The sequence below is a fragment of the Podarcis cretensis genome (genome assembly GCF_951804945.1).
Source record: "Podarcis cretensis genome assembly, chromosome: 2".
Taxonomy (NCBI): domain Eukaryota; kingdom Metazoa; phylum Chordata; class Lepidosauria; order Squamata; family Lacertidae; genus Podarcis; species Podarcis cretensis.
This window is the reverse complement of record NC_137171.1, coordinates 31,374,043-31,390,943: the sequence shown is the minus strand read 5'-3', so window position 1 is coordinate 31,390,943 and position 16,901 is coordinate 31,374,043. Positions and strand designations below refer to the sequence as shown.

Sequence of the window (16,901 nt, the reverse complement as noted above, 5' to 3'; positions counted from 1 at the left end):
CAGTCATTCCCAAAGTGCATTTTGCATGCTTCCTGCAAAATGACTGCCCCAGTATTCAGTAATTAATGGTTACAAAGAGATGATACCTTTCCTGACAATAACTGGGACCCTGCCTGGCCAACACCAGCATGAAGAGTTCCCTTTTTTTACACAAGGATGCTGCAATGTAACTGCCTGCCCTTTCTAGCAGTGCAGGACTTTAGCAGAGATTATGGTATCTCCTCTACTTTTCTAATGCTGTTACGAGGATGGCAGAAGCCATGTCCAGGATGCATGTATCTTTTGAATGTTTGGGAGTAGGGTGGAGTGGAAGAAAAGAGAAGATAGTCAAGCATTTCATTTAAAAAATAGTGCCTTTTATTATAAATTAATGAACGTCATTTTTAAAATCCATTGACTATAAATATAAATAGATGTGCAAAGTTTTCTTCCAAGTTTGATTTTTTTGGTTGAGTATTCAAGCATGTCTAACAGCCTGCAAGGCTGAAGGGTGGAATCTTTATAAAAGACAGAATGATATATTTTTTAAGGCAGGTCTGTAAACATTTCTTTCTGTAAAAACAAAACCTCATCTGCCCTTCTAAAACCCTGATATGGAAAAATAAGATGAACACACAAAATTTTGGTTACAGTTTTTTTGGTTTTTCCTTTTTTACAAAAAAATAATAAGAGTTCCAGGTAATTCTGTTGTTGCTACATTCCTGTATGTTTTTCGGTTATTCAGTGCGATTTAGGGCCCAAGCAAATCCACAACCTCTGTGTAGATACAAGATCATTTTTTGATGAGCTGAAAACCCAAGAATAAAGGCAAGAGATTATCAGTCTGGGCGCAGGAGCCAAAGTTGAATAACGCTTTAGGGGAAATGGCTAGATCATTCATTATCCATTTAGGTTTTCTAAAAGCAGTGGTGCCAATTTTGTAAAATGATGTCCTCCATTGCTTGCACAGAGAGTATATGGCATTCCCCCATGCAGTGTGCAGTAACAACCCAGGTCCATGGGATCAGAGGATGTGGAGTTTGTTTTAAGGCTTAGTCCCCTGTATGGATGTGCGGCAGTTCCTCTGAGGAAGAGGCTTTGGATGAAAAGATATTCTGCCCCTCCAGGAGGTTGAGAGAGGTAAAGATGAATAACAATATAAAAAGGTTTCCCCTTAAAACTGAGGAAAAGTCGGTCTTCAGGCACTAGCTGGATTCCAGTGCATTAGTTTCATTGTCTCTGCAGAATGGTTTTGGTCAAAGGTTACTAGAGGTGGTCTGGGCCAGTGCAGAGCAAATGCTCTTTGTAAACTGTCCATGGGTTAGGGAGGTTTGCAAACCATTCTGATATGCCCAGCACAAGCCAGATAAACACAGTATTTACTGGGCTGTAGCTGGGAAGGGCAATTGTGTGAAGGAGCAGCAGCCTGTTCCATAGTCAAGCACCATCGTCGGTCTCTTGCACAGAGTACCCCATCCACGGGCAAACCATCCAGAACAAACAACAGCAAGACCGTCTCTGTGCTGGGCAGAGGCTCCTTGCCTGCTCCATGCCCCCAGTCCCTCTTATTCCACAAGCCAGAATGGGGAAAAAGTCTCTTGTCTCGCCCTGTAATCTTGTTAGCCATCATTTTCCAAGTCCTGTCCTTGTGCTTGTGTGATGGGCCACCCCCACTGAAGAAGCCACTTAGAAGGGAGCGTCATATTGGTCCAGGAATTCTTTGATGGGAGCTGGGAGCTGGGTCATCTTCTCGTACGAATCCAAGTGCCCGTTGACCGTCTTGCGACACAAATGCTGCAGGGTGGACACATTGGACGAGAGAGGGCGGCTCAGCACCAGCGGGATCTTCTCCCCACCTGAGTAGATGTAGTAGGCACGTTTGGGGTGCGGTGCCTGCCCTGGCTGTTGCTCAGGGAGGGGCATGTAGTGATGGACCAGCTTCAGGACGCAGTCAAAGCGAGGCACGGGCTGGCTGCTGTGAGGGTCGCTCTGGAGGGAGAAGGTGCCCCCCTCGCATTGGATCCGCAGGTTTTTGGTGCCCGACTCAGTCTTGACGCTGAGGGTGAAGAAGTGCCGCTGGTCGGAGCTGTCTCGGATGAGGAAGGTTCCCGTGGGCTCGGCACTTAGCAGCAGGTTGGCCTGCCCACCTGTCACCGCGCTCCAGTAGAAGCCGCTCTCCTGCAGCTTGCGCACAGCGTTCACCACCAGCTGGTATTCGCTCTTGGAGCTGAAAGTCTTGAGGCGCAGGCTGGTGTCCAGCGGGTGGCTCATCCCGGCGCTGGGGAACTTGCTGTGGGTGACCATGGCGCAGGGAGCCAGCTTTCCGAGCGATCGGGGCTGCTGCCGGATGCAGCGGCTTGCTAGAACACGGACCTGGCGAAGCAAAAGAGCAGGTGTTAAAAGACAAAGGGCAGCTTCTCCCCGGCAGCTCCGGCCCCGCAGGGCCCGGCCCACGCCATCCTCCTCCCCAGGCAAAGCGGGGTTGCCAGCCGCCCGGAAACCTTCCGAGGCGTTCCCCCGAGTTGGTGGCTGTGTCCTTGAGCCAGGCTCTGAAGCTAAGTGGCACCCCGGCTTGGGAGACCCCTATGGGCGAACTACCTCTGCTCTCCGTCCGCTGCACGTCGGAAAGCTCACCCCCGCGCCTTGCCCTTGGCTTCCCCGGCTCGCTTTTGCCTTTCCATGCAGGCACGGTCGAGCGAGCGCCCCATCCCGTCTACGCGCTTCCAAAAGCCGAGCACTTGGCCGGCCAACTACGCCAGAGAGAGAGGGAAAAAAAAAAAAAAGATTGGGGGGAGGGGGTCAGCTCCGGGTCGGCGCTGGTTTACCTGGGGAGCGACGAGAAACGAGGCAGCGGGAAGCGGGGCGCCGGCAGCGCACGGCTTGTTGGCGAGGCTTTTGCAAGGGAAGCGGGAGCCCCTTTGGCTTTTGCGCGCTTGGCTCGTCCTAATTGCAAAGCCGCCAGAGCCCCTGCTGGAGGTTTTTATAGAGCATCCGCCAGCCCCGCCTCCGGGTTCCAGGAACTCAGCTTCCTCGCGAGCGCGCCCTAGGCAGGCAGCCAGCGGCCAGCCCATTCCGGGCAGTGAGGCCTCGCTCACCACCCTCCCCCCCCCCTGCCGCCGCCTCGGTCCTGGCCGCGGCTGGAGCCCACCGCTTGGTTGAAAGAACTAGGAGGAGGGGTGCGAGTCACGTCTCCCCCGGCCAGAAAGGCTCGAGGAGGCTCGCGGCCGGGGGCAGCCACGTGGAGTTGCTCCGGGAAGATAGTCGGGTTCCGCGGGCACGCGTGAAAAGAAAGAGGCTTCCACGCGGGGCATTGGTGCCCTGGGTGGGTGGGGGTCGCACAGCACACGTCTGTCAGAGAGGTAAAACCTCCCCCCCACCACCACCATCTGTCCCCCGCGATAAGAAAGTCCTTCCCATAGCGAATGGGACGGGCGCTATAGGGAATCCTATAGGTTTGTGTTTGTCGTGCATTAGGAAGGGGAGTCCCAGCGAGGGTAGTAATTTGCAGCGCAACCCTAACCGTTCTACTCAGAAGTAAGCTCTGTTGAATTCAGTAGGGCTTACTCCCGGGTAAATTGGGTTAGGAGCGAAGCCTCAGCTTTCTTTATAGGCTTAGTCTGTGAAGGGAGATGGGTGAAGCAGGCGATTTTCCTGGAATTTGCTTAAGACTAAATGCATTCTTACGAACAAACGATGAAGCCTCCAGGATCAGACAGAGGAATCTATCTAGCTCAGCCCCCCAGCCCCACTAGCTGCTTCTGGGGGCTCCAAAAGATCAGCATAATGGCAGTAGCTTCCCCCCCCCCGCCCCAATTGCCTCTCAGCAGCTGGTATTTCCCTCCCCCCTCCAGTTCAGGGTAAAGATCCTGACGATTATTCACTTCTAACTTAAATCAAACCACAGCTGGTTTTGCAGACCTTCCAGTCAGTGTTTTGAATTTCTTAGAAGACAGCCGTCATTTGAATATTGAACCCAGAAGTCAGATATCCCAAGTATTGAAACTCCCTCCCCTCCCCCCGCTAGTTCCCCTTTCGTATTCCGCTAAACCCAGGTAAAAAAGGGAGAATCCGCCGGGGGCCCCGACGGACACTAGAGGGCGCTCTTTCCGCTCTGGCTGGGATGTAGCAGTGACGTTCGCCGGCCTCTGTTACACAAAAGGCAAGGGCTTGTCAGGTCACCGCAATGACACTACTTAGAGCACAGAGATCAAACCTGGGAGCTTTCTGGCATTGACGCAGTCTTCCAGCCGAGTTTCCTTTTGGACATTTGTGTGCTGCAAACCCATTTGCTCCTGGAGGTCTAGGGTTGGGACATGGAAAGTACTTTCCCTCTGTAGCTGATTGGTTTCATCCTGGCCCAGGAGGTGGTGCTTCTGCATTGAAATCCTGCCCAGGTGCTGCAAAGCATCTCTTCTATCTCAGTGGACCTTGAGAAATCTCCCTATTTACATAACTCAACATAGCTGTCCAGTAGCATGCACCATATTATGTACATGGGTGCTTAATATTGTAAACAGGTCACTCATATACCACAAATGGGTCTCTAGCAACAGGTTGCTGTTTTTTTCAAACTCACTGGATTTTCCAGAGAAAGGATAAATCCAGATTAAATATGGGGGGGGGGATAAGGGCTAGCATTTGATGCCAATAACATTGTGTAGACAGTGCAACAGACAAACAACAACTTATATGAAAAAGTATGCGGGTGGCGCTGTGGGTTAAACCACAGAGCCTAGGACTTGCCGATCAGAAGGTCGGCAGTTCGAATCCCCGTGACGGGATGAGCTCCCGTTGCTCGGTCCCTGCTCCTGCCAACCTAGCAGTTCAAAAGCACGTCAAAGTGCAAGTAGATAAATAGGTACCACTGCAGCAGGAAGGTAAACAGCGTTTCCGTGCGCTGCTCTGGTTCGCCAGAAGCGGCTTAGTCATGCTGGCCACATGACCCGGAAGCTGTACGCCGGCTCCCTTGGCCAATAAAGCGAGATGAGCGCCGCAACCCCAGAGTCGGCCACGACTGGACCTAATGGTCAGGGGTCCCTTTACCTTTACCTTACCAGCAACTCCATGATAAACACCCCTCCGGAAGCACATTGAGGCTGCTTTGGAACTCACACAGCAGTTGGGAAAATTTGCTTTTTGCTAGCCATTTCTCTCCAGCCTCACTGCCCCTCTGGGTAAAAATGGGAGCAGGAGATAGATTTCAAGGAGGCTGAAACAGCAATAGGATCCTGTTAATATAACAAGCACCAGGTATCATATCCCTGGTCGGCTGCTGGTTTTCTGTTGCACAAGTCCTTTCTTCAATGCTGCAATTAAAATAACTTTCCCCCTCCAGCTAACTCACCCACGTATCTGCAAAGCAACCTCAGGGATAAACATAAACATCTCTTAGGAGAGCTAAAGCATACACAAAGCATCCAGGGGAATCCTTTTTGAGTAGATAGTTCCTTGTGCCGCTGTCACTCAGAAGGGATTTTCTCAAACTGAGCTGGATGATGACAGAACCATCTAAGTGTAAATGTTTTAAAGCAGTTGCTGCTCTGGAGAAGGTGTCCCTCCCTCCCTCCATCCCATCTCCCCACCGCCACCCACTTAGCATTTTGTAGTGTTTGGCAGAGTCTCTTTGGACCATGGAAAGGTTTGGGGTTTAATTGTCCACAGAGTTCTAAGCTGTTTGTTGTCTTTTCAAACTTTCCGAGGGCTGCATTCCACCCTATCCTCACTTGCCCTTCCCAGAAGAGCTTCAGGGAAAAGAGGCGAACCCGTGCCGAAACGTTTGGGAACAAGAAGGGCAAGAACCTCTCCCCCTTTCTTGTCTTGATTCCGTGCCTGAGGACTCAGGGAAACAGGTCAGGTTACTGGATTAACCAATGACTATACGTGCTGCAGCTGAAGTTCTTAAAGGAAGGAGTTGCTTTTGCAAGAGGAACAAGAGATTGAGGTAGCCTCCCTCCTAGAATGATGGGCTCCTTTAGGTTAGCTGCTGGAATTTTCCCATGATGACATGAGAAATGTGATGTGTGAGCTGGGACAGCAAAGGAGTGCATGGGCTGGAGGCTTTTTGGTACAGTGGTTGTGCAAGAGCCACTTGGTGCAATAATTGTGTTTGTTGCAGGGATACCTGTGATCCCACAGTGAACGCATAAAGCAAGAAGGGTAGGTGTGTGGCCCAGAATGCTAGGATATATGTACTGGGTTCTCCCCAGTTGCCTGGGGTTCCCCAGGGCATGCCCACTGGGGTTATAGAGATGTAAAGCTGCCCTTTGCAATTCAGGTATTTACTGCTGGAGGCCTGGGGCAGCTCTTAGGGTCTTCTCAGAAGATCAGTTTTAATAGCACAGTAAATTCACAGTTCTTACGTATTTGCGGCATGAGATCCAGATGTCTTCCCTCAAGGTAGCATTTCTTTACATTTTTGCAACAGTCAAACTGCAGAGGGGGATGTGATTTCCTAACACATTTGTGCAAGCGCTGTTTGGAATACTGCTACACGAATATTACAGTCACCATCACTAGTGTTAAATGGCACAGTTCACCTCCCCCCCACTCTTGTGTAATTTTGTGGGAAAATAATTAAAAAATAAATCAATGTTGGAATGCCTTCACCTCTTTGTGGGTGTGCGTTTTCAGTGCTACTGGAGCTCCGCAGTGTTCAATGAGTGATCGTTGAAAGCAATGCTTTTTTTCAGACGGCGCGTGCCAGAGCGCAGTTCTGACACTTCTCAGGTGGGCGCCATTATGGGCTGGTGCTCCCCCGCCCCCAGCTGATTCTTGCCTTTACGTACTTCTGAGAAGTCCAAAACGAACATTTCAAGTCAAAATGGAAGCTGGCCAGTGTGGGCAAGTCTACACTTTATTTTAGATCTTACTCCACCTAGCTCCTAGCCGCGATTGGTCAAGCTATGGGGCAGGGGCAATTCGTATTTCCTTTTCTTCAATGTTTCCCATGTAGTGATGGAGGGCTTTAAGCTTTCCAGCCAGGCCTCTACCATTGCGCACGCACACACGCATGCATGCAAGCAAGCAAGCGCGCGCGCACACACACACACACACATTTGTGCAAGGGCCCTTCCAGCTCCTCTAGCCATCTGCCTGAATCTGAGAGAACGAGGGAGGCGAGGATACATTTATTTGATCTGCACCAGAACCAGGGGCAACCCCCAAACCAGTTAGACAGCTTGCAATGTGCTGCTCAAACTCCCCCCCCCCTTTTTAACATCCTTTGTTTGCCTTTTTTTTGGGGGGGGGGGCAAAGTTTGTGTTCCTTTTCATCTCTTCATTTGGACAAGACTTCAATTTTTTTTGCCTCTAATAGCTTCTTTGATTTTGCTTGTTAACCATGCTGGCACCCTCTTGACCCTTATGGTACCTTTTCTGATCTGAGCTGAATGCCTAAGATTTTGTTTTTAAACATTTCCCAAGCATTTTGGAGAGATCCGACCCTCTTGACCTTCCCTTTCAACTTCCTTTTTACCAATCTCGTCACTGTGGGGGAAGCTTCCTATTTTGAAATCAGATGTGACTGTGTTGGGTTTTTTTGGTATTTACGTGTATATTTAATTTAATAGCACTATGGTCACTGCTCCCTACTGGTTTGACAACACTTACATATTGCATCAGGTCCTGGGTGCCACTCAGGATTAAATCGAGGGTTGCCACTCTTCTGGTCGGTTCCATAACCAACTGTTTTGTTCTAGGGCACAATCATTTAGGATATCTAGAAATTGTACCTATTTGTCATGACTGGAACACTTATGTAACCAGTTTATGTGGAGAGTAGTTGAAGTCGCCCATTACTACAATATTGCCTCTTTGGGTTGCTTCCTTGATTTCATTTATAATGTGTGCATGTATCTCCACAGAGCAAACACAATCCAGCCTCCCTCTCCTTATTGTGGTTGTTAGTTGTGAGCCATGGCTACTAGTTGTAGATATAGTACTAAAAATACAAATCTGCGTCATTTTGTTTAATGCAGGGAAAGTCTCCTAGTGGCCATCACTGTTTTCTTGTATGCAAAGGGGTTGGAAGACACATGCAATGAAATTCTCATTGTTCCTTTCTACCTCCCCCCATCATCAATATTCAAATACCACCAGGAAAAGAATGCTCAGCATTAACCTGCAAGAGAGAGAGAGAGAGAGAGAGAGAGAGAGAGAGAGAGAGAGTGTCAGCTGGTATCCTCTTGCCTAGGAGATTTGACATTGGGAATAGGCAATATCTGTATGCTTGACTTTGGCACAGACAGAATGTAGGAGCGGAAGGGAGAGTTTCCCTTGCCCCAGAGCAGCTGCCATAGCAAGCCAGGAATAAACACCAGCAACCAGTTCTGGGAAGTGAGGCTGCTGCTGCTGCAGCTGCTCTGAAATGCAAACAATAAGATGCTGCCCAGAGCCCTTTGTGGAGCTGAAGCAGAATGCAGGAACATGTGAGAGCCAAGCCAGGTATTGGCTGAACGACAAGTGAAAATGATTCATTTCTGCCAATTAATCCTGGCAACAGACTGTGACAACCCAGCCCTGAGGAGACTGAGCCCCATGTGTGGCATACATGAAGTTCTGGCATTAAAAGGAATTTGGGGTGCTGAGTTTCGGGCCTCTCTTGTAGGAGTATTTCTTTGTCATATTTGTGCATCAGTCTTTCTCCAAAATGCTATATGTAGCCTGCAGACCATTCCCAAGTGCCTTTGCATCCAGGCAGGCCTGTGTACAGTGGAATCCCACATATTCCTATGTAGAAATCAGCACCACGGTTGACTTGCTCCCAAGTGCCAAAGGGCATGTGCCAGAAGAGAACCTCGGTCAGATCTTCAAACTTTTTCTAGCAATGTTAAGGCAGGCCCAGACAGCCGTGGGTAAGTGAGTGGAAGGGAGAAGCTCCTGTGTCAATAGACGTTCCTGCATCAATAAGAGAGAAGGCATTTAACCCTTTCTACCATGACATTTCCCCTACCTGAATCACAACCTCGCTCTGGGGTGGGGAGATCAGGAAATCCAAACACCCATGTGCTATCTGTTTTGGCCCTTGCCCCTTGCAGTTCACACTGCATGTGCCTGACAGGAAACTTTTGTGCGAGTTAAGAACTGCTCCATCTAGTAGTCTTTGCCTCTACAGCTCCCATTTATGTCAGGCTGGAGTTGTCAACATGGTGCCCTCCATAAGTTGTTGGACTACAACTCCCATCAGCTCCAGCCAACAAGATAAGTGTCTGTGGATGATGAGAGTTAATAGTTCATTGATGTCTCGAAAGCTCCACATTGGCTACCCCCGATGTAAAGGGTTAGCCCATATCAGAAGGAAAACGGTTAGCCCTTATTATATCCAGACTGAATGGGCTGCCATGATAAGACTAAGCAATCAAATGTCTGATCTGTACATTATAGATTCATTCCCACTCTGCCACCCCCATCCCCATGGCCACAAAGGTTTATGAACTAGAGACTACTGTCAAGGATATGTGGGTCAGTGATGTCTTAAGAAGATTAATTTCTAGGAAGAGATGTACACGTTTGGCCCTGAGTGATGTGCCCCAAATATCTTGCTGTGGGATAAAGGTATAAAACCTCACACTCTCGGACTTTTGATTATTTCATGCCTTACACTCAGTTTGCTTCTTTGGGAGCTCAGTCTATTTTTGCATCCTTTTTTGGGTGACTGACACAGGCAATTGCCATGGCCAGATCTGTATATTAGGCCAACATCCACTCACCATAATTTTCTCCAGTTCCTTCAGGATCCCTCCCTTCCTAGCTCAGTGCAATTAATTCATACTTCAGTCTCAAACTCAATTATGTGCAAGTTCCATTGATTTTAGTGTATGGGGCATGTTGGCAGCTGAATGCATGTTTGCAGCCAAATCTACTATCACCCTCATCTTTGTTTATTTCTATGTTGCCTTTCCATAGTGAAACCAATAACAGCAAAAATTATGCATCTCCACAATTAAATCTTCAAAATTAAAGCTTGACCTCCAAGCACTGACTTTTTTCTGAAATTTACTAAAACTAAGAATTTTGGGAGACCTGCCCCCCTACAAACTCAACGCATTTAGGAGGATCTAGCCTCCCTGCCAACTCAAACTCAGTTCCAGAGCAACTGCTTTAAAAGAGAACTTGTGAAAACAAGAGACACTCATGACTAAGCAGTTGCTCTGGAATTCCCCCCATTCCTCATCCTAACCTCCATGAACCTTTGGACAGCCATTTCATATTACCTAGGAAAGTTGGGGAATGGGAAAGGGCAGGAAGAAAACAGAACAGTAACGTGGAAGAGTGGCGGTAGATTATCTGCTTATGAATCCCCATTTTCAGCATTAATGTGAATTTACTGGTTCCTATTGTGGAACCATTCATTCTGGCTTCCTGGTGGTGTAAGAGTTTGGGCGAGGCAGACCACTGCTGTGCTTTCCAATGAGCTACGTGTTTTCAGCACTTATTGGCCAGCAAGGTGGAAATGAGGTGTATATGGTACATAAGAGGATTACAGGAGTAAGAATCAGGGCCCAAACACTCAGAGAATTAGGAGATTTGGGTGTATATATATTAGTGTTCTGCTCTTTACTTTTCATTTTAGGTTGCATCTGCAGATTAAAAAAAAGATCAAAGCTGGTTTTCAATGTAGATGTTATGTGGCATCCCACCAGGAACCCTGGAAATGGATGTATTTTGAAAGTGCCAACAGAACTGTCTATAACACTGCAGTTCTCAATGGTCCTTGGGAAGATACAATGGCCTGGTTCTCACATCACATTAAGCCATAGTTAAAACAATGGCTTCATGGGAATGGGCAGAATCTCAGGTACTTTGCTCCTTCCCTGTTCCTGTTTCTGCTACTTTACTCCTCTCCTGTTCCTTAACTCCTCCCCTCTGACTTAATGTTACATGTGACCCTGAGCTTGTGGTTTGTTTCCCTCAACCAAACCATAAGTAGTAAGCCAATACCAAACCATAATTACAATAAAACACTGGTTTCATATCATATGTGAATTGGATTCTAGCAACCCAAGAGTCCTGTGGCAACTTAAACACTAATACATTTATTAAGGCAACAATGTTTGGAAGCTAAACCTTATTTCATCAGACACACTGTTATTGTATAATATTCCAGACCTTGGAACAACTCAGGGCTGAAGAAGATATAACTGGCAGAGCTAGGAGGATTGGTTTGTGTAAATATGGAAAGAGGAGGTGTCTTCAGTATCAGAAAATACATGCTTTTGAACTGGATATCATTGGCACGATGGAGGGAGGGCCTGAGTTGGGTTTGCAGGTATAGATTGCTAATTCGATGTTATGTTGGATCAGGCAGCTGAAGAGCCATTGTTCAAAAATCACAGGTTAAGCACATGGACTACTGCTATGATGTTTGTCCTGGATAGATCTGGTGGCCTAGTGAATTTGGTCAGAAATTGAGTAGTGAAGCTGCCTGAATGAGGTTTCTTGTCCCACTACTGCCTACATCCAAAGAGAAGTAAGTGGGGGAAAACAAAGCAAGACAAGACTCTAGTCTGGAGCACATTTTAGCAATCAGCCATGCCACAGTTTGCTGAGATCTCTTCTGTAGCCGTGTTAAGAAGAGTTGGACATCTCCCCGCACTTGAGGATCCAAAGAGGCAGGCAAGAGGCAAACAAAGCTGCTAGCCTTGTGGCAGGAATAAGTTCCTCTTCCAAAAACTCAGCCAGACGTGCGGAAATTTGGAAACCAGTATGTTTATTAGAAAATTTACACAGTCAGCCCCTGGAGAACCAGAATTGAGTCAGTCTCTGTTGGGCAAGACTCATGTCCTGCAGAAGGAGACTTCAGACAATTTACTGTTAAAAGCACAAAAATAAAATTCCACAGGGGCTGATACTCCATTTAGCTCTGCAAAGGACTCAGATTGTTCTCAGGTTCTTGCTGTCATACAGATGAAGCGGGGGTGGGGCCTGGGTAGATTCTGCAGATGGAACCAAAGGAATACCCAAAGGACAAATATGGGGCGATAGCTTTGATGAAAATAAAGAGCAAAGAAAATGCAATGGCCACATTTGCAGATGTGATTTGCAGCAATTCTTTGGAGAAATATGAAAAGAATGCAGGGTTAGAGATAATCTTCATTTCAGTATTTTCAGAGAAAGTGGTACCTTAAAAACCACATTGAAATTGGAATGGCATGCACAATGTGGCTGAAATCTCCCCATTCAAATCAATTACACTCAATGGTGCAGGATTGTGTCCTAATCCTTTATTTTGAACAAATAGGTGGTCTAGATCATGGGTAGGCAAACTAAGGCCCGGGGGCCAGATCCGGCCCAATCGCCTTCTAAATCCAGCCTGTGGACGGTCCGGGAAACAGCGTGTTTTTACATGAGTGGAATGTGTGCTTTTATTTAAAATGCATCTCTGGTTTATTTGTGGGGCATAGGAATTGGTTCTTTTTTTTCCTTTCAAAATATAGTCCGGCCGCCCATAAGGTCAGAGGGTCAGTGGATCGGCCCCCTGCTGAAAAAGTTTGCTGACCCCTGGTCTAGATGGTTATATAACTGGAGTATAGCATTGCCCTGCCAATTGCCAGTGCTGATCACCTTTGCTGTGTCTACATGGAGCTCATTGTCTTTGAATATTGGGTTACAAGCGCTATCATTCAATCTCACATGGTTGGCTGCTTGCTTTGTATCGGTGTTGGAAACCTTTTTATCTCCTGACAATCTCTCAGGAAGGGTGTGAAAGAGCATATTCTTCATATTCAAGGCTGATCAAATCTTTCAAAAAGACCCACAACACCCCCATCTAATACAAATTGGTTGAATGCAAAGGACTTGTTACATCTTCAGAGGACAAGTAATAGGTTTGTAAGTATGCTGACATGGTTGCTGGTCTGTTACTTATCAGACCTTGCAGTGACATTGAATTTCCCCCAATATCAATCAAATCAACAGTTTTAAGACTAAAATGACCTACTTTAATCAATTGCTTTGACCTCCCTTACAACAAAGCACTTAATCTTACACACCAGCAGCATGCAAAATATGTCACAACATGAAAGGTACAGCGACAGAACACCCCAGAACTATTTGATCTGGGCTATGCCAAGAGGGAGTCTTGCCTGGTTTCATAATTGACTGGCCCTATGACAGAATAGACCTGAAGCACATGTATGTTGCCTGGGGAAAACAGGTTATTAACCTTTGCTTTCCCTTTAGTTAACCTCTTGCCACATCTGAGAGAGAGTTAAGCTGGTTATTTATCTTTTATCTAAAGAAATCTTTTGGTCAAGTTACTTATTAAGCTAAATACATGATCTTGCCTCTTTATAGTCCTATATGGGGTTGAGATTCCTTCTTTTAAAGAAAGTTAACCCAGAATAATTGTATTGGTTTAATAAACCATTAGAGGATCACAAGTCTGATAGGGAAATCCTAAGCAAGTAAATCCTACTGACTTCAGATTGCAGTGTACAAAGGAAAGGTCCTAGCTTTTAAAATACTGTTGTGAGTTTTGGGAGCCCATTAGGTTGTATGATGCCTGAGTCTCTCTTACTAACTGCCTCTAGCAAGGGTTAAAATCTAATGGAGGATCATATTGTTTTTCTTATGTATTTTGTGTTTTTATATTGTATTTTTATGCTGTGAATTGTCCTGAGATCTACGGATGAAGTGCAGTGAACAAATTATAATAATGATAATGATAATAATAGTTGAATTAGCCAGGCAAGGCCCAAGTATCACCCAAGCGGTCCTTAAATCTGACAAAGGAAACTGCTCTATGCTAGAGAGCAAATGGGTCACCTGGCTTGTGGTAAGGAGGAAAACAGCCAGAGTAGAGTTGTGTGTCAGAGCTGGGCTAGAAGCAGGCAGAAAGTGAGAGTCATGCTTGATTTCTGCGGAAATCCAAGGCTGTGGCTATGGGAGAAGCAGTGCCTCTAATACCTCTTTGGGTGTTAATGCTGTGAGCCCCTCCATCATAGGCTCAGGTTGTATATACAGTGGTACCTTGGTTGTCAAACTTAATCCATTCCGGGAGTCTGTTCGACTCCCAAAACGGTTCAAAAACCAAGGTGCGGCTTCCATAATAATAATTTTTTTTTTTATATCCCGCCCATCTGGCTGGGCTTCCCCAGCCACTCTGGGCGGCTTCCAAAAAAATATTAAAATACTGCACTACATTAAACATTAAAAGCTTCCCTAAACAGGGCTGCCTTCAGATGTCTTCTAAAAGTCTGGTAGTTGTTGTTCTCTTTGACATCTGGTGGGAGGGCATTCCACAGGGAGGGCGCCACCACCAAGAAGGACCTTCCTGCACTGAATTGGAAGTTGGGGAAGCCACATCGGATGTTCGGCTTCCGAAAAACATCTGCAAACCAGAAAACTCACTTCCGGGTTTGCGGCGTTTCAGAGCTGATTTGTTCGGGAGCTAAGCCGTTTGACTACTAAGGTACCATTGTATATGTAAATAAATCATATATCCTAAAGGCACCACAGTCTCCTCTGCCCCTCATTCCAAGGAAACTGAACTCTGGGTAAGTGCCTGGACCCCCTGGAATCTTGCACTGCTCAGAAATTGGGGAGGACTGCAACAATACTCCGGAGAAATAGAGTGAACTTTCTTGCACAGTCCTTAGTGGTTCAGTTTGTTGCCTGCAACAGCCACAAGGCCACTGTGGAAAGAGCTCCCCTCAATGTATTTTAGTGCCCAGCAGCTGCCAGATGTGAAAGCCACAATGGGAAAAAATACAAGAAGTTCAACTGTGCTGTGATCTTTTAAAATGAATGCCATTGGTTTTGGTCAAATGCCCATGGGCATACACTAGACAGAGATCTCAGATCTTTTGAGAAGCCAAGAGCATCTGGGAATGGCATGTCTTTCAGACAATTATTTTTGATGGTTTTGCCTTAGGGGTGAATCACAGACATTCTGGCCATTACAGCCCTAAGGCAGGATTTCCTGTCTTTCTTGGATCAAACAGGAGGCACACACACCATAGCAATGAGTTCAGAAGCTGAGTGTGGTGAGTGGAGCAAGATCTGGTTTCAGCGCCTTGACTTGTGCACTAAGAAAATTCCCTGCTCTCCTAATTTATCTGAGAAGTTATTTGGAGATAAGTACATTGCAAATATAGTTGCCAGGCACTGTGGATGAAACCCCCTCCCTTTCTGAAAGTAAAAGGTTTTCTGTTGCTTTATGCTGGGAAGGCAGCTGGGGTTCTGTAAATAACTCCTGAACCTTTTTCAAGATAAATAGAAATTCAAGCTGCCATGAAGTACAAAAATATTTCAGTGTGTCCTTATATGGAGTTAAGCAATCATTTTTCCATCTCACACATGTAATTCTATATGGTGATCCTGAGCTCACTCTTAACACAATGGAACTTAACATTTCAGGAAGCATGCATAGGGTTAGAGTGACTTTTGGTTATGCAAGAATATTAATTAGTTTTAGCCTATTCCCAAGGCGACTTAAGTGTTTCCTTATTTGGTAGCACTAACAGGTGAAGTTCCATTGAGACTTACACCCCCATTTCCCCCCTGGCTTCTCTTGCACTGAATACATTGTGCTGGGAAAAATGTTGTATCTTGACCACAACTTCCTTACATTGTTTCTTGTAGTGCACCATTGTCCATCTTAGCATCTAGCACTGCTACTATGCACTGCTTATCTTAGAATATTGCTCTTCTGGCAAGAACCTATTGAGTTACATTTACATGCTGAGGGCTCTATCTGATCACAGCAGGGATTTTGTCTGGTAAGCAAACTAATTATGAAAAAGCAAGTCGCTTGATTTACAATTTAGTCTCTATAGCAGGGGTGGCAAACCTTTGGCCTTCCAGATGTTGCTGAACTATGTTTTTCATCAACCCCAGCTGGCGTAGCCAATAGTCAAGGCTGATAGGAAGTAAAGGTTTCTTACTCCTGACGTATTTTATTATTATTTATTAAATGTGTGTACTGCCCTTCATCTGTAGATGTCAGGGTGGTTCATATAGCATTTTCATCAAGGGAAGGCAAACAATATAAGTTCTAGTGAGGGTATTACACATTTGAATAACTAGCAAGAAAAAGTATCAGAAACCTGCAGAAGGGCCCTTGTTACCGTTTCCTTCAAAATGCACCTTCTCTATGCTATTATCACTTCACTGGATTTGCCAAATCAACAGGGGAAAAATGGCTTAGTTTGCTTCTACCCCTTAACAGAACTGTGGCAGCAGCAGATTAGCTCAAATTACTGTGAAAACAGCAGCTACAGCATAGTCAAAACAATGGCAACTGTACCCAGAGATTCTGCCTGTGTCTAACAGGCTCCATCTCCTTTAGAAACAGGTAGGTTTTCTGGACTGTGATACAATAATCCTACCCTGATTTTACTCCTAACATTTAATGCCAACCTGTCCTGACCTGAACCTAATTATTTGCTACTGATTAATCCTCCCTCCATTACTTTCAGTTCTATTAATTCTGTCTAACATTTGGAAGCATGCACATACTTTTAAAGTCACAACACACAAACTGTTCTTTTAAGGTGGTGATGCTATGCACAGTTACTTGGGAGTAAGCTCAACGGAATTCAGTGGGAATGACCAAATGTACAGGATCGGGTCATACATGTGATCAGAAAACTGCTTGACTTTGGTTTCTTTTTTCTAATGCACATGAATAGTAGTCAGAACATGTTAGAACAAGTATGTTAGTTTTTACATCTGCAGAAAGAAACAAAAATACAAGGAAAATACAAAGCAGAACCAGTATTTTTTTATGATAACCTGCCTTTTTCCCTGTGCAGGACCAGAGGTAGGTCACAGCATAAATGAAAACATACAACTAAAAATACACAAATATAAAAATAAAGAACTATCGCTATTAAAAACAGCAGTAAAAACACTCAAAACCATTAAAAAGTGCACATGTGCACACACAAAACACCACCACCCACCCTTAGAAGACCCTGTCG

The 16,901-nt window shown here is 45.9% G+C and overlaps 2 protein-coding genes across 2 annotated transcripts in view; one reads left to right on the top strand and one right to left on the bottom strand.

Annotated features, from left to right (window-relative positions):
• The window catches only part of PGS1 (phosphatidylglycerophosphate synthase 1), a 126,711-nt gene that overhangs the window by 70,549 nt on the left and 39,261 nt on the right, over positions 1–16,901 (top strand). The gene's annotated exons all lie outside the window — the stretch shown is intronic.
• SOCS3 (suppressor of cytokine signaling 3) lies at positions 335–3,023 on the bottom strand. Its single transcript, XM_079966612.1, has 2 exons — positions 2,805–3,023; positions 335–2,352 (listed from the first exon to the last, which is right to left on the bottom strand). Exon 2 carries the CDS (start codon positions 2,281–2,283, stop codon positions 1,666–1,668), a length of 618 nt encoding a protein of 205 aa, XP_079822738.1. The 5' UTR covers positions 2,284–2,352; positions 2,805–3,023; the 3' UTR covers positions 335–1,665.